This window comes from Mauremys reevesii, unplaced genomic scaffold (assembly GCF_016161935.1).
Source record: "Mauremys reevesii isolate NIE-2019 unplaced genomic scaffold, ASM1616193v1 Contig1, whole genome shotgun sequence".
In the NCBI taxonomy this organism is placed as follows: domain Eukaryota; kingdom Metazoa; phylum Chordata; order Testudines; family Geoemydidae; genus Mauremys; species Mauremys reevesii.
The window spans coordinates 4,387,568-4,402,328 of NW_024100715.1; the positions used below are offsets into that span (position 1 = coordinate 4,387,568).

At 53.3% G+C, this 14,761-nt stretch overlaps 1 protein-coding gene across 4 annotated transcripts; it reads left to right on the forward strand.

Moving 5' to 3' along the window:
- The first annotated feature begins 3,139 nt into the window (after positions 1 to 3,139).
- LOC120392521 (C-type lectin domain family 2 member B-like) lies at positions 3,140 to 14,244 on the forward strand. 4 transcript variants are annotated; one of them, XM_039517337.1, is made up of 6 exons: positions 3,140 to 3,156; positions 7,370 to 7,576; positions 8,232 to 8,342; positions 10,321 to 10,556; positions 11,511 to 11,617; positions 12,866 to 14,244. In XM_039517337.1, the coding sequence occupies exons 2-6, from the start codon at positions 7,534 to 7,536 to the stop codon at positions 13,008 to 13,010; spliced, it is 642 nt and encodes a 213-aa protein (XP_039373271.1). In that variant the 5' UTR covers positions 3,140 to 3,156; positions 7,370 to 7,533; the 3' UTR covers positions 13,011 to 14,244. The 4 variants fall into 4 exon arrangements, with proteins under 4 accessions (XP_039373271.1, XP_039373269.1, XP_039373268.1 ...); XM_039517335.1 differs by lacking the exon at positions 3,140 to 3,156 and adding an exon at positions 3,753 to 3,874; XM_039517334.1 differs by lacking the exon at positions 3,140 to 3,156 and adding an exon at positions 5,509 to 5,656.
- The last annotated feature ends 517 nt before the right edge of the window (positions 14,245 to 14,761 follow it).

Genomic DNA, 14,761 nt, shown 5'->3' on the forward strand with positions numbered 1-14,761 from the left:
GTGGACAGGTGCAGCGTTAAATCGGTTTTCCGCTGCTAAAAATCGGTTTAAACGCGTAGTGTAGACCAGGCCTTAGGGTTGCAATTCAGACATCTAGAAGTGTCCAGTGATCTACACCATTTCCCAAACTTTTTTGGCTACAGAACACTTTTTAGCCATTTACAGAACATGTATAATATTATTTTGTAGTTGTTTGGTTTTCAAGTACAAAAATGCATTTTTATGCTCAAATATATTTTATTTTATAAAACAAAGCAAAAATACAAATTTAAAATAACTTGAACTAACAATTTCTAACTGGAAAGCGTGTATAAAGTGGTAGAAAAATCAAGTGCAAGAGTCACAATTAAACATTGTTCTACTTAAAAAAAACCCTGTTTATTTATTTATTTATATATATACACACACACACACACACCCCCCCGAACAAATTAGATTTTTACTAGGAAAATCTATTTTTATAAACAAATACAAATTTGGATTCAATGGGATTGGTGTTTCTGCATTTTTCTATCACAAATTCACTTAATATTAGGAATAATGCTGGAAAGTTGAATTCTCATGTCAGGCGCAGCATCAAGTCTATTCCTATATTTGGTTTTTGTTGCCATATAATACGAAAATCCCATCTCACACAACTATGTTGTAGCAAAAGGAAGGAGCACTCAAACTGCACGTTTAGCCACATTCGGTTACTCTTCTATTAGGCTGCTCCAAAAATTATTCAGCGGAAGATCCTTAAACTTTTGTTTCAAATCAGAGTCAGAAATTAAGTCAATTAGGCTTTCATAATCGTGTGCAGTAAAGCCGACTGGTTTGGCTGTAATTACAAACAGATTTCTAACCCAAGCATTATCATCAGTAGTTGTAGGAAAATAATCTAATAAAGAGGCCTGCAAATCACATAAGTGCTGTAAAATGGTGCAGGAAACTTCTTCATAGACTATAGAGTTTATTTCAGTCAGAAATTCATGTACAGTAGGGAAGCAGTCAAAGTTATTCTGTTCTACAGAATTCAAAGTAGCAGCCGTGTTAGTCTATATCCGCAAAAAGAACAGGATTACTTGTGGCACCTGTGGCAAGGCACCTTCTCAGTCTCCCCAGCCTCTGCTGCTTTTAGCCCTGGCGAGACAGGCTTGGGTAACGCGGTCCCCCTTAGGACACAAGGGAAGTCTGCTCCCCGTCTCTCCACCAGTCCTTTTTAAAGTATTTTTACTCCCTTTTGGGAGAGAGTACTGCCTCTCCTCCTGGTGAGGCTTGCTGTCTTACTGCTCCAGCACTCCTGGCGGCAGGGCTCCTTCTCTCTCTGCTCTCCCCCCTCCTTCCTCCCAGGGAGGGGTTTAAAAAGGTATCAGGCAGCCCCAAGTTGGAATCAGCTGATCCTAATTACCCTCAGGTAGCTCCCCCTCAGCTGATTTCAATTTGCTACCTTGGTAACCCTTTCTCAGCTGAACCTGATTGACCTGTAGTTGTCTCCCAGTTGATAAGGGGGAGGGCCTTTTAACCCTCTGGGACTGACTCCTACTGCTCCCTTGCAGCTGTCTGTCCTGAGTTTATCACACACCTTAGAGACTAACAAATTTATTTGAGCATAAAACTATGGAACGCTTCAGTCTCTAAGGTGCCACAAGTACTCCTGTTCTTTTTGTTCTACAGAAGATGCCCAAGAAGCAAAATGTCCTGTGGCACCTTATAGACTAACAGATGTATTGGAGTATGAGCTTTCGTGGGTGAATACCCACTTTGTCGGATGCGTGTAGTGGAATTTTCCAGGGGCAGGTATATATATGCAAGCAAGAAGCAGGCTGGAGATAACGAGGTTAGTTCAATCAGGGAGGATGAGGCCCTCTTCTAGCAGTTGAGGTGTGAAAACCAAGGGAGGAAAAACTGCTTTTGTAGTTGGCAAGCCTTTCACATTCTTTGTTTAATCCTGAGCTGATGGTGTCAAATTTGCAGATGAAACTGCTGAGTCCAATGCTCTGGTTGCTGTTGTTCATCGTGCCACCATTCACTCTATTGCTCTGCCCCAATGGCCCTGCACTGTCACCTCCTGCTGCCACCTGCCACTGTGACCTCTGCGAGTCGGTCCCTTGAGGTTCCACCAGCTCTGTGATTTCAGCTCTCAGTGGGAGAACCTTGCTGCTAGTGCAGGCTGGGCCATCTCTTCCACAGAAACACGGTCCCCACAGCAGGACTAAGCACTTAGACCTGATTATCAGAGGTTTCAGCTGTAGTGGTCACTTAAACCAAAAGACTCTATGAAGCCTACTTAGCTCTATCTCTAAACAGGACAGGGGGCAGGTCAAATAGTCCCTGTGACTCTTCGGCAGAGCCCACACCACCAAGCAAAACACCTGTGCCCCACTCTCTCTTTCTCTCTGCTAGGATCTGGCACCCAAACCTCCTGCTTAGCAAGTGCAGTTCAGTTGAGGGTGACCAGTACTTAATTTGTAATGAAAGAGGTGCCGGGACTCAAGCAAGTTTGTTACTTTCATAACTGATGTGACCAGCCCAGAGGTCCCAGGGCTATGAACTGCCCAGCCTAGAGAAGTCCTAGCACAAATTAAGCCCTGAGGGAGACCCCCTCATTCAGTCAGGCTAAGCACAGATCTGCTGCCCTCCTTATTGTCTGAGTAAAGACCAACATTTCATGACCCCCACATTTAATACTTAAGTGATTTGTGACCCAACACCAGCCAAAATTGATCACTTGGGCAGCACAGCTCTGTCTGCTGGATACCTGGGCAGAGTAGGTGAGTTCATGTAAATACAGTCTGGTCCTGAAGCCTTTTCCCCCCTCCCCTGGCTCATCACTAGCTGTCAGAGGAGAGCTCAGTCAGACCTTGCTTACAAATCATAATTTTAAATTATAAGGTAGGCCAATATAGCCAAAACGAATGTGCTGACATTGTCATAAATAACAGCTGTGTGAGGAAGCTAATCCTTGTTCAGACTTTTCCAACCCATTATGCTTTCTCAGGTACAAGCAGTGATGAGCTCCCCAAATCCTAAGAATCAGTTCCCTACCGGGTCTTCGGCGGGTGTGGGTGTGTCTTCACTCGCTCTGGGTTTTCAGCGGCAGGTACTGCACCTGGAGTGATTGAAGAACCCCCCTGCTACCGAAGTGCCACAGAAGACCCGGTAGGGAACCACGGGGTGAGTACAAGCCCCATGTGCCTGTCTCCCCCCCTCATCTGACCCCCAACACATATACTGCCCCCCTCAAAACCCACAACCCATCAAACCCCCTGCTTCTTGTCCTCTGACCATCCCCTCCCAAGACCCCTCACCCTAACTGCCCCCCCAGGACCCCACTCCCTACCCAACTCGCCCCACTCCCTGTCCCCTGACTGCCCCAACCCCATCCACCACCACCTCAACAGGTGCCCAGAACTCGCACACCTACCCAACTCCCCTGTTCCCTGACTCCCCCCCCCGCAAAAGCCTCTGCCCCCTCCAACCACTCCTTGCACCTTATCCAATCCATCCTCCCAGTGCCCTTACCACGTTGCTGTGCCTCACAGCTGCTGGAGCTCGCAGTCCCACCCCCTTACCATGCCACTCAAAACAGCAGGAGCTGCTCAGAGTGCGGGCGGGGGGGGACGGGGGGGGACGGGAGAGCCTCCCCAGCTGGGAACTCAGGTGGGCAGGCAGGATGGTCCCATAGGCTGGATGTGGCCCAGAGTTTGCCCACCTGCCTGCCCGCTGGCCCCTTTAGGAACTGGTTCTACACCAGCTTCTAAATTTAACAACCAGTTCTTGCAAATTGGTGCAAACGGGCTCCAGCTCACCACGGGGCACAATTATTTTCTCATATACTGTGGAACTGAAGTCACCAACTCATTTCACAAGGACACTGAACAGCTGCTAGAAGGTAACAAATTTTAGTTCTTAATCTGAGCTAAGGTTGACCCAGATTTGAAAGGCTCTATTTTACCAATCCGGTCATCCTCCTTTACCATTCCAGGGCACGTTTTCAAAAGTGCCTGCGTGACCTAGGTTGCTTGTTTTATTTTCCTCTTAAATCACATAGGAGCCTGTGTATGCTTTTAAAGTGTGTATTAATGTCTGGAAATTTGAATTGAAATTCAGCCAACAACTAAATTGGCAACACTATATGAAACTGGGGGGGGGGGTGTTGGGGAAATTCATGGAGTGTGTAGGGGGGTGGGGTCCTAGGGAAATCCCTGCAGACACATCAATAGGAACATGCTCTGGCAGAGCCGATTCACTGGCCGTAGACACACCCTACCAGGGAGCAGGGTCAGAGCTCTAGGGTGAGCATTTTTGCAGGGCCCACAATTGGCCAGAGCCGCTGGGCACGGGCCCAATGGCTAATCCGCTGCTGGGATGGGGTCTCCGCTGGAGTTTCCGTACGGGGGCGGGGCCCTGCCACTGACTTTCCATAAACCAAGCGCACTGATCTGAGGTGCCACAGGATTCTTTACTGATCTGAGGGTTGCTCTGTCCTGCAGCCCCGCACCGGTCTGACGCCCCCCCTCGGGGTGAGACAGAGCCACGTCCCCGAGTGACCGCGGTGATACCGACCCCCCCGCAGCCACCCAGCGCGGTGCGGGCGCGGGAGCTTCTCCCAGGACAGCCCGGCCCCAGGCGAGGGGGGGGAGCAGGCTGGAGCCGGGGTCTCACCCCACGCGGTTTGGTGCCTGGGAGCGCGGGCACCGCAGCTCCGGCTGGCGGCGGCTCCGACACGTTCCCTAAGAGTCTGAATGAATCACCGGCAGCTGCGGCGGGGAAGGAGCCGCGGATCCCTCCGGCTGCCTGCGGAGCCCCGAGTCCCTCCGCTCCCGCGGGGCGGGGCGGGACGCCCCTCCCAGAGCAACAGCTGAGTGGTGCTGCCCCGCGGGTTGCTAATAACAGAGGGGAGGAGCCGCGTTACCAGGGGCGGGGCGCTGAGTGCTGGAGCGGCTCCAGGGGGCGGGGCGAGACGGTGAGTGGCTGGGCGGTTGCAGGGGGCGGGGCAGAGCGTTGTGCGGCGCTGAGCGGCGGAGCGGTTCCAGGGGGCGGGGCGAGGCGCTGAGTGGGGTGGCTCCGGGGCGGGGCGAGACGCTGAGTGGCGGAGCGGCTCCGGGGCGGGGCGAGGCGCTGAGTGGGGTGGCTCCGGGAGGCGGGGCGAGGCGCTGAGTGCCGGAGCGGCTCCAAGGGGCGGGGCGAGGCGCTGAGCGGCGGGGCGGCTCCAGGGGGCGGGGCGAGGCGCTGAGCGGCGGGGCGGTTCCAGGGGCGGGGCAGAGCGTTGAGCGGCGCTGGGCGGCGGAGCGGTTCCAGGGGCGGGGCGAGGCGCTGAGTGGCGGAGCGGCTCCAGGGGGCGGGGCGAGGCGCTGGGTGGCGGCGCGGGTCCCGGGGGCGGGGCGAGGCGCTGCGTGGGGGGTGGCTCCAAGGGGCGGGGCGGGGCGAGGCGCTGAGCGGCGGGGCGGCTCCAGGGGGCGGGGCGAGGCGCTAAGTGGCGGGGCGGTTCCAGGGGGCGGGGCAGAGCGTTGGGCGGCGCTGACTGGCTGTTGCAGGGGGCGGAGCGAGCCCGGAACAGCCGAGACGTTGCGCAGATCAGAGCCCGGAGAACACGCGGCGCGGGGCTCGTTTCTCCCCGCGATCCAGGCCCGCCCCGCAGGTGCCGCCCGCCCGGAGCCCGCGGGACGCTCGGGTAAGAGGCGCCCTCGGGGCGGGGCCGCCCGGGGAGACCGAAGGACCGAGCGGGAGAAGGGGAGGGAAAGTTTTGCCCCGACGTTCGGGGGCGGGGGCGGAGCCAACCTGCCGGCTTCGAGCGTGACCCGCGTGCGCCCTTAGCGGCAAACCAGGGACATGCTGCACATGCGCAGTTAGGGACCGGGGCGTGCGCGCTCTATGCAAATGAGCCACCTTGCCCCCCCGCCTCTCTCCCCGGGGTTCGGTTGGGAAACCCCTCGGGGCGGGGCATCGCGGGTCCCTCCGGCGCTGTCCGGGCCGCTGCCCCCTGCGCGCGCCTGTTCCCGGGGGGCTCGGCTCCAGGGTGGGGGTTTGCAGAAATTTTGGTGGTGCCCAAAACCTGCTCCCCCAACTCCGCCCCCGCCTGCCCAGGGCTCTGGGAGGAAGTTTGGCGGGGGGGGGGAGGAGATCTGGGGTGCAGGCCCTAGGCTGGGGCAGGGGATTGGGGTGCGGGTTCTGGTGGGAGTTTGGGGATGGGTTGTGCAGAGGGATGGGGTGCAGGGGTGAGGGCTGTGGGTTGTAGCTGCAGAGGAGGGATTTGGGCTGTGAGAGGGGCTCAGGGGGCGGGGCATAAGATGAGGTGAGGGCTCTGGCTGGGGATAAGATGTTTGGGGTACTGGAGGGGCTCAGGGCTTGCGTGTGGGGCGGGGCTGAAAGCTCTGGCTGGGGGTGGGGGCGCTGGGATGGAGCAGGGCTGGGGATGAGTTGGGGTGCAGACAGGCTGCTCAAGGACAGGGGCCAGAGAGGAGGACTCCCCCCAGCCCTTTCCCTGCTGGCAGCAGTGAGCTGTGGGGAAGGAGCATACTTTCCCGCCTCCCCAGCACCACACTCACCCCCACCACTGTCACTGCATGTGCTCCTACGGCCCCCTCAGGTCCAGGAATCTCCCTCGCCTCCCCCGTGGTGGGTGCCGGGGGGTGCTGCGTGCGCCTCCTCCCCTGCTGTTGCCCCCAACAGTAGCTTCACTGGGGGTGGGGGATGGGGCTGCCTCCTTGCCCAGCATGGGGCAGGAGCAGTGACTGTGGGCAGAGGGGGCCCTGTGCTGCTGGAGGGTCCTGTTGGAAAAGGGAAGGGTCTGAGGTGGAAGGGTAGGCCCAGAATCAGTCTGCCCATGCAGTCGAGATGCAGGGGGGGCCCTAGCAGTTGCTGCAGGGAGGCAGCATGGAGCTGCATGGAAGAGACAGTGACTCTCTGCTCTGGGCCCCGGAAAGGCGAGTCAGGGCAGCAAGGTGGGGCCGGGGGGACACCCAGCCCAAACATTGGTGGAGCTGGGCTCCGAATATTGGTGGAGCCTGAGCACCACGTGGGAATATAACTCGCTGCATATGCTCTGCTCTCCCCCCACCCCCCCCACCCCACACACACACACTGGGTGCCTGTCATGGGCGGGTGGGGCCCAGTGGGCAAGGCCCGTAGCAGATCAGCAAAAACAAGGAGTCCAGTGGCACCTTAAAGACTAACAGATTTATTTGAGCATAAGCTTTTGTGAGTAAAAAAAACTCAGGTCTCAGAAACCCTGGGGGGCAGAGAGGCTGATGGGGATTAAGGGGGTTTAATCATCATAGCACCACCTCTGGCGGGGGATTGGGCTGCTGGGAAGGGAATGAGAAACCACAAATCACCCCCCCCCCCCGAACCTGACCTGTCCTGTTTGGTCCGTCTCGGCTTCCAGATCCACTGGAGAGTCTGGAACAGGGACGGGGAGCCAGGGCCAGGACTCACCCACCCTGGCTCGGTTTCACTGCTGCTGGATCGGACCCAGTTAGACCGAGAGGAGCCGATCCCAGTCCAGCACCTGCAGCAGCATCTGTAGCCTGAGTGTCACTGAGAGAGACAATGAGGCCAGGAATAACATACAGAAAGATCAAAGGAGATCCAGGTAATGGGGCATCGCTGCCTGGGAACAGGCGACAGAGACACAGAGGCTGCCCCACCTGGGGCCGTGTTCTCAGTGGCAGCAGCCAGTGCCCAGCAACCCCCTGTCTGTGGGCAGCAGGGACTGGATCTCCCCCAGGGGCTCTCAGGGCACTGATCCCGGCTCACAGCTGCTGCCTGGCGCACACAGCGGAGCCGTGGGGCTGGGCAGGGGCCTTCTGGGCTGGGTGTGTCAGACCCCCTGGGACAGCCCTGGCCCATCTCTGCCTGGTTCCTTCTCCCCCCTTCTGCTGTGTGTGGCCAGTGTGAGACCCCAGTGTGCGGGGACAGGCGCACTCGGCAGTGTGGGCCCAGCCAGCGCTCGGCAGGGGGCACAGCGGGAGGAGGCAGCTTGAGGTCCTGCAACCAGAACATGTGGGTCCTTGTCTCTGTGCCCCTGGACTCACCAGGCCCCGTGACAGCCTGGCTTGGGGTTCCCAGGGGGGGCACTGGGCTGAGGGGAAGGAGGGGCTGTTCTGCCAGCCCCAGCCTGCCTGACCCTCCAGGCTCCTCTCCCAGGGTATCTGACAGAACGGGGCATGTTCTAGGGCAGCTTTAGCCCTGTTGCTGTCAGGGAGACGTGTCCTCGCAGCCCATCCTGACGTGTCTTTGTGTTTCAGAACCTCACTGTAACTGTAAGAAATGTAACTACTACAAGAAATGTAGAATTGTGCTCGCAGTCGCCCTCGCAGTTGTGTCCTCAGGTCTCATCGCTGTTATTGTCCTGGCAGGTGAGTTCTCAGCCCTCTCTGCCCCCTCTCTGCACATCCCATTCCCCCTGGAGCCACCACAGTCACAGTCTCTCCTCCTGGCCTGTCTGGCTTCTGCCCCTGGAACAGAGGATTCCTGGGGGATGTTCCTCCACGACCCTCCTCCCACTCCCCCCAGACCCCTGCACCTGGGCACTCTGTGTGTTGAATGATCTGACTGACGTTAGCTCCCCCCAGCCCAGCTCTGAGCACTTAGCACCCAAGTCACTGTTGCCGGGCCCCAGGCACAGTCGCTGGTACCCCCGTGCAGAGTGGGGGTGATTGACAGGAGAAGGTGCAGGGCAGCGATGAGCTGGGCCCTCTGCCTGCAGCGTGTCGCCCTGAGGTACCAGCCTGGCCTTCCTGCATCCGCGGGTCGTGCCCAGGGCCAGGCTGGCAGGTGCTGCAGCGTCACTGAAATGAGCTGTAGAATGTAGTACGGCACCTCCATCAAGGGAGCTGGCTTGTCTGTCTGGTTTTGGTTTTGGCTTGGGCTTGGTTATAATTTACAGGGTGGTCTATTGGGGATTGTGTGTTTGGAGACTCTGTGGGACTGGGGGCCAGAGTATGTGTGTGAATGGTAGTATGCGCTACACCAGGGGTAGTCAGTTATTTTTAATCAAGGTCCAAATTTCTTAGTCAAGGTATAGCCAAGGTCCAGACTCCAGAGAAAATAATAATAAAATATAACAATAGTAATAACTAGGGCTCTCAAGCGATTAGAAAAATGAATCGCAATTAATCATGTGATTTAAAAAAAATAATAAAATATAACAAATAGTAATAAGTAAATAAATAAGATTTCATGGTGCGTTGAAAAGCAACTGGTGGTCCAGCCCTGACCTACTGTCCTGGTGACTACTTCTGCACTATACAGTTAAATCTCCAGGGTAATACATGCCTCGTTGACAGTGCGCGTCCTTACTAGCAGCGCTTGCCTCAATGCAGAGAGCAGTGATCCTGGGTACCTATCCCTCTGTGCAACTCACCACCATCTAGCACAGGGAGTTTTGGGAAGGTTTTGCAGTGCCTCATGGGACCAAAATGAGTTGCGCAGGGGTGACTGGGACCATGATTTCAACAGCCCATAATGCAATGTTCTCCATCCTATACTTTCATCTGCATCCCATAATGTTTTGTACCTCTTTTCAAAATCCCCGCTGGACACTGGATTTATGGCTTATTACAAGAATCACCACCCGCTAACCCCTCTTTTTTTACCGTATGATTGCAGAGGTGTTAATGAACCACTCCACCTTGATTGGTCCCCTACAGTATGTGCTAAACAATCTCTGTGTATGTGTATTTTATTTTTATATATCTATATCTAGATATATAAAAATAAAATCTGCCTTCACTTCTCCTCTAAACCAGTTCAGTTAGTTACTAGGCCAGTAACCCTGTCAAAAAAGGAAATGAAGATGGTTTGGCATGATTTATTCTTGGCAAATCCATGCAGGGTATTCCTCATTGCTCTGTTATCCTCTAGGTGTTTACACATTGTTTAATAATTAGATCCAATTGAAATATTTCTGGTGTATTCACTGTGGTTGGGGAGGCAGACCAGTCAGACTGGCTGCCAGCCCTCAAAGTCTCCTAGCTAATCAGAACAAAATCGAGCTTTTCTGTATTCTCCTGCTGGTCCTTTGACAGCTCTGCAGCTCCCTGAATTTGGGCCTAGCTCTGAATTCTGCATTTTATGCTGATGCCTGGGAATCCTGTCTGTCTGCATCCTCGCTGAATTCAGCCCAGCACTCCACACCAACAAACCCAGGAGTGGTGGCCCCTCATAACTGGTTCAGTTTCTAATGACCTCCTGGCTCCCTGCCATCCTCTGAGCAGCTTCCAGAGGCTTAAGGAGTCTGAAATGTGGATCTGATGAGATTATTCGTATTTGCTCTTCTCGGAGAGCAGGTATATGTGTCACCAATCTCTTAACCCTGTGTTCTTTCATTTTCAGTGCTCCTATTCATGAGATCTTGGGATGGTCGAGCCACCCCTTTAGTCCCCTCTCAGGACCCCCCTTTAGTCCCCTCTCTGGGGCCCCCTTCTGTCCCCTGCTGCCCAGAGGGGTGGGTCGGATACCGAGGGAAATGCTACTATTTCTCAAAGGAAGAAAAGAACTGGGATTCTAGCCAGCACTTCTGCTCTTCCTTCAATGCTTCCCTGGCAGTGATTGACACCCAGCAGGAAAAGGTGAGACAGGTGCAGATTCCTTGTAACTGCAATAGCCTGGGCTTGGTGTGACAGACAGAGCTGGGATCTGAGCAGAGCCCCACCCCTGTAGTGTGAGTGGGAGCATTGATGTTTCTCAGGATTGGAGGCGAGAAGGAATGAGATTCTGGAAGCGAAGCCCCTGCCCTGGCTATCAGTGTGGCTCTGTGATCAGTACGGACCTTCTGAACCCTCAGCTTCTGACTAGAGGCGGCAGCTTTATGGCTTCCCAGACTCCCCTGCCCAGTTTTGGGGTTTCTTGGCAACCAGCCAGGGTGATTGGAGTTGGTGGCTGAGTCTCTCTCCCATCCTCCACGGAGACCAAAAGGAAGCTGGGGGAGGGGAGAAGTGGCAGCAAAGCACAGGTGTGACTGAGCTAGGAGCAGGGGAGCTGTGGGCAGTAGCTGCTGTTGCAGAGACGAGCCTGGGAGATAAGGAGCCTCTGGGATATTTCAGGAAGGGGCAGAGGAGGGAAGAAGAGAGGAAAACTGTTCTCGGGGGAGTAGGGGAGTGCATGTGGTGGTATACATGCAGCATAGATTCCCCTGTTCCCAGAGTACAAAGGGGGAATCCCACCCAAAAATGAGACACAAGCTGAGGCCTAGTCTATACTAGAAGGTTTAACTTTGCGCCTTTTGGCTTCTTACTAGTATAATTCTACTGATCTAAGTCCTAGTGGAGCTGTAGTTTATACCAGTAGAAAGGTGCCTTGTAGCAGAATAGATTATATCTCTTCCTGTACTAGTACATTGGTACAGAAGTGATTGTATAAGCGGCCAGACTCCTGGGGATTGTAATGCTGTAACTATACTGGTACAGCTCAAGTGTGGAGACAAGCCCTTAGCTATACAGCTGAGATTCCCTGCTGTACAAAGCCCTGTGGGGCAGGACCAGAGGAACACAGCAGAGTCTGATACACACTGTCCTGTTGTGAAGGATTTCATGATGCGCTATGCAAACCTCGTTGAGCACTGGATCGGTCTCAGAAGAGACTCAGGCCAGCCCTGGAAATGGGTGAACGGAACCATATTCAGCCAGCAGCTGTGAGTCCATTTCTTTCTCTTTGCTTTCCTGGTGATAAATCACAAGCAACTGAAATGTTAGCTTGGGCTGATCCACAGCTTACCCCATTGGAGCTTTTAATCTTAAACCCGGTGTTGAAATAGGGCCTAACTCCTCTGTGCAGCACAGTCCAGGGCAAGCAGGAGCGTGTCTCTCTGGCCTTAATCTGTGCTCCCACTGCCCTCTCTCCAGCTGCTGTCTCAGTAGGAGTTAAAAAAACAAAAACCCTGAGGGTAGAGTCCCAGTGGATTCACATTTGCAGTGAAACAGGCTGTAACCCCAGAGGCTCTTGGTGATCGCTTGCTGATCAGAGCAGCTGCTGCATTTGTCCTGAGCACAGGCTGTGCACTGCCTACGTCCACAGGCACCGACTTTCCAAAGTGCTGTGGAGGGCTCGAACCTGGGCTCTGCCCCAGGCCCTGCTCCCACTCCACCCCTTCCCCCAAGGCCTCACTCCTGCCCCACCTCTTCCCACCCCGGCTCCACACCTGCCCCACCCACTTCTATCCCCTTCCCCCCGAGCACGCCATGTCCTCGCTCCTTCCTCCTCTCCCCCACACCCTCAGAGCCTGTTGCGCACCATAAAACAGCTGATCATGATGGGCGGGAGGTGCAGGGAGGGAGCGGGAGGCGCTGATCTGCAGGGCCCATTGGCTGATGGGAGGCGCTGGGTGGGGGGAGCTGATGGGACTGTTTTCCCAATGGGTGCTCCAGCCACGGAGCACCCACGGAGTTAGCATTTTTGCCTACGTCTAACTCCTTTTAATTTGAAGGTGCTAAAGAGACATCTCACTGTTCTGTACACATCAGTTTCCATGGTCTGTAGACTCAGGCAGAGGTTGTTACGTTGGCTACGCTCTGTTCACATTTGTGAAGTTTGCTTCAGTCATTAAAGGGTTAGAAATTAATTTTTTTAAAGATAGCTGAACATGGCCGTGCCATGGAAAAATTCTGGTTTGCTGAGCTGCCGAGAGCCGCCCCACTCGGATCCCTTTTTCTGCTTGCTGTGCCTAATGATTGCCTGAAACGTTTCCTCCTGTTCTCATTATTGGCTGCCTGGCAGGAGTTTGGGGTGACTCCTGTTGCTGGTGTAAAAAGGGGAAACTCTGAGAACCTGCGAACAGCTCTGCTTCACCGTCTTAATGTGTGGAATACCACCTTGATGGGGACTGATGTGGGTGGAGAGGGAAACGTTCAGCTCCTGACTAGCTCCATGGCTTACATTACAGGTTTGAAATAAGAGCAGGAGGCGACTGCGCGTATCTGAGCGACGTCTTCGTGAGCTCTTCAAGGTGCTATTCTCTGAGAAACTGGATCTGTAGCAAACCTGATGGATCTACAAAGGGAAAGGAACATGCAGTAGAGAGAGACTAGTAGGGATGTAAAAGTTTAAGCATGATGCTTATCAGTAGGACCCTACCAATTTTGCCTCAGGGATCAAAATAAGCTCTTCCCTGTGAAATCCGATGTCTCCTTGTTCCTAAGCACACCCCAGCAAAGGGGGCTCCTAACTCCGACTGGGCAGGGGAGGGACCAGACTTGAGGCATGGGGCTGGAAGCGGAGCTCCACAGAAAATGTGAGGGTGCTGCAGCACTGCATGCACTCCTAGTTCCCTGGGTAAAGGTTTTACCTATAGAATTTTAATTGGTTACAGTTACTGTTTTTACACGTTATTTACATGCCGAGGGACTAGTATATCACTGTAGAGATCAGTCATGAATAGGACCTGTGTTTTCTGGCAATGAAAACAGGGTAATTTCAGATTTAAAAGCCTTTATGTTTTGGAAATATCAGATATGTATTGTATTAATACAGAACATACAGGCATGGCATCCCCCCCCGGTTACAGCCTGGACTGTGGGACTGCTGAGCCCCTTAAACTCACCAGCCTGGGCTGTCTCTCACGGTGCCATACAAATGACAAGGAACAAAACTCTTCCATGTACTGTGATCACTCAGCCATCAGTACGCGGCGAGACACAGCCAAATGAGTTTACAAATGTCTTTTTCACATGTGCCTTCTGTTTAGACAGTGTGGTTAGTTCAGTGCCCATTGTGTCCTTCAGCTCCTTCCTGAACCTTTGCATGTAGCAAGTGCTGCATCAGGAGTGGCCATATTTACTGCATTGATGCCTTGTTCATATTTACAAATTGGGCAGTAGGTGGAGATATGTTTAAATTACACAGAAACCTGCAATAAAACAGTTTATCACCACATCAGCATACAAATATTCATTGACACACACTTAGGGCACATTCAAACTTGTTTGGGCAGCCCACATCTTCATACTTTCCAATGACATACAGTCATGTTGTGGGGTTAGCACTTGTCCAGGTTTGGAGAAACTGGGTTCAGCATCAACTGAATTGCACGCGATCACCAAAAGAGCCCAAGCAATCTGGCAGTGTTTTGGCAAACGCTTGTCTGCTTTTCCAAAAGCTGGAGAGAGAAATGTCATGGAAACTAGGAAGATTATTTACAATGTTCAAGTAAACTGCCCATTCATCCTCCGATACAGAACTCAGCTGCGGAATTCTCTGTTCGTAGTCACTGCAGTTGTTGGGAGTACAGGAACTTGCTTAGGATCAAGGATTCTGACATTGCAATAAATATATATATACTGTATATCTATATGCTGTCTGCATTTCAGTGCCTCTGCAGTTTCTCTCCAAGACATTGAAAAACTTGGTGCTTGAAACTGTCCAGTCCAGTGCATTCTGTCCTTTGTACTGAAGTGTTGCCAGCAGATCAGAGGCAATGTTTGTACACTTCTGTCGGTAAGGTCAGAAGTGATTCAAACTTAAGCCTTTGTATGTATGTGACTCTGCTTATACAAATTGTATATATGTATGTGACTGCTTTACCATTTACCAAATTCTCTTCTTTATAATAAAGCTTTAAGTTGAGATGCTAAATGATTGGCTGGCAGCGTGGTGTTTTGGGTAAGATCCAAACCTTTACTGACCTGGTATGTGGCTGGCCCTTTGGGGTCAGAAGAACATTTTGTACATGTGAGCAGAGTTTTAAAATAACTTCTCATTGTACTGGACCTAGGTGGTGATTGGGAGCCAGAGAACTGGAATGCAGTCGAGGCTGTGTGATTTCTTTTTGGCCTCTTGACCG

Coding starts and splice junctions, on each gene's coding strand:
- LOC120392521 (XM_039517337.1), top strand. CDS start 7,534: ATGAGGCCAGGAATAACATACAGAAAGATCAAAGGAGATCCAG. Junction 8,343..10,320: donor CGCTGTTATTGTCCTGGCAG/GTGAGTTCTCAG, acceptor TTTCATTTTCAG/TGCTCCTATTCATGAGATCT. Junction 10,557..11,510: donor TTGACACCCAGCAGGAAAAG/GTGAGACAGGTG, acceptor CCTGTTGTGAAG/GATTTCATGATGCGCTATGC.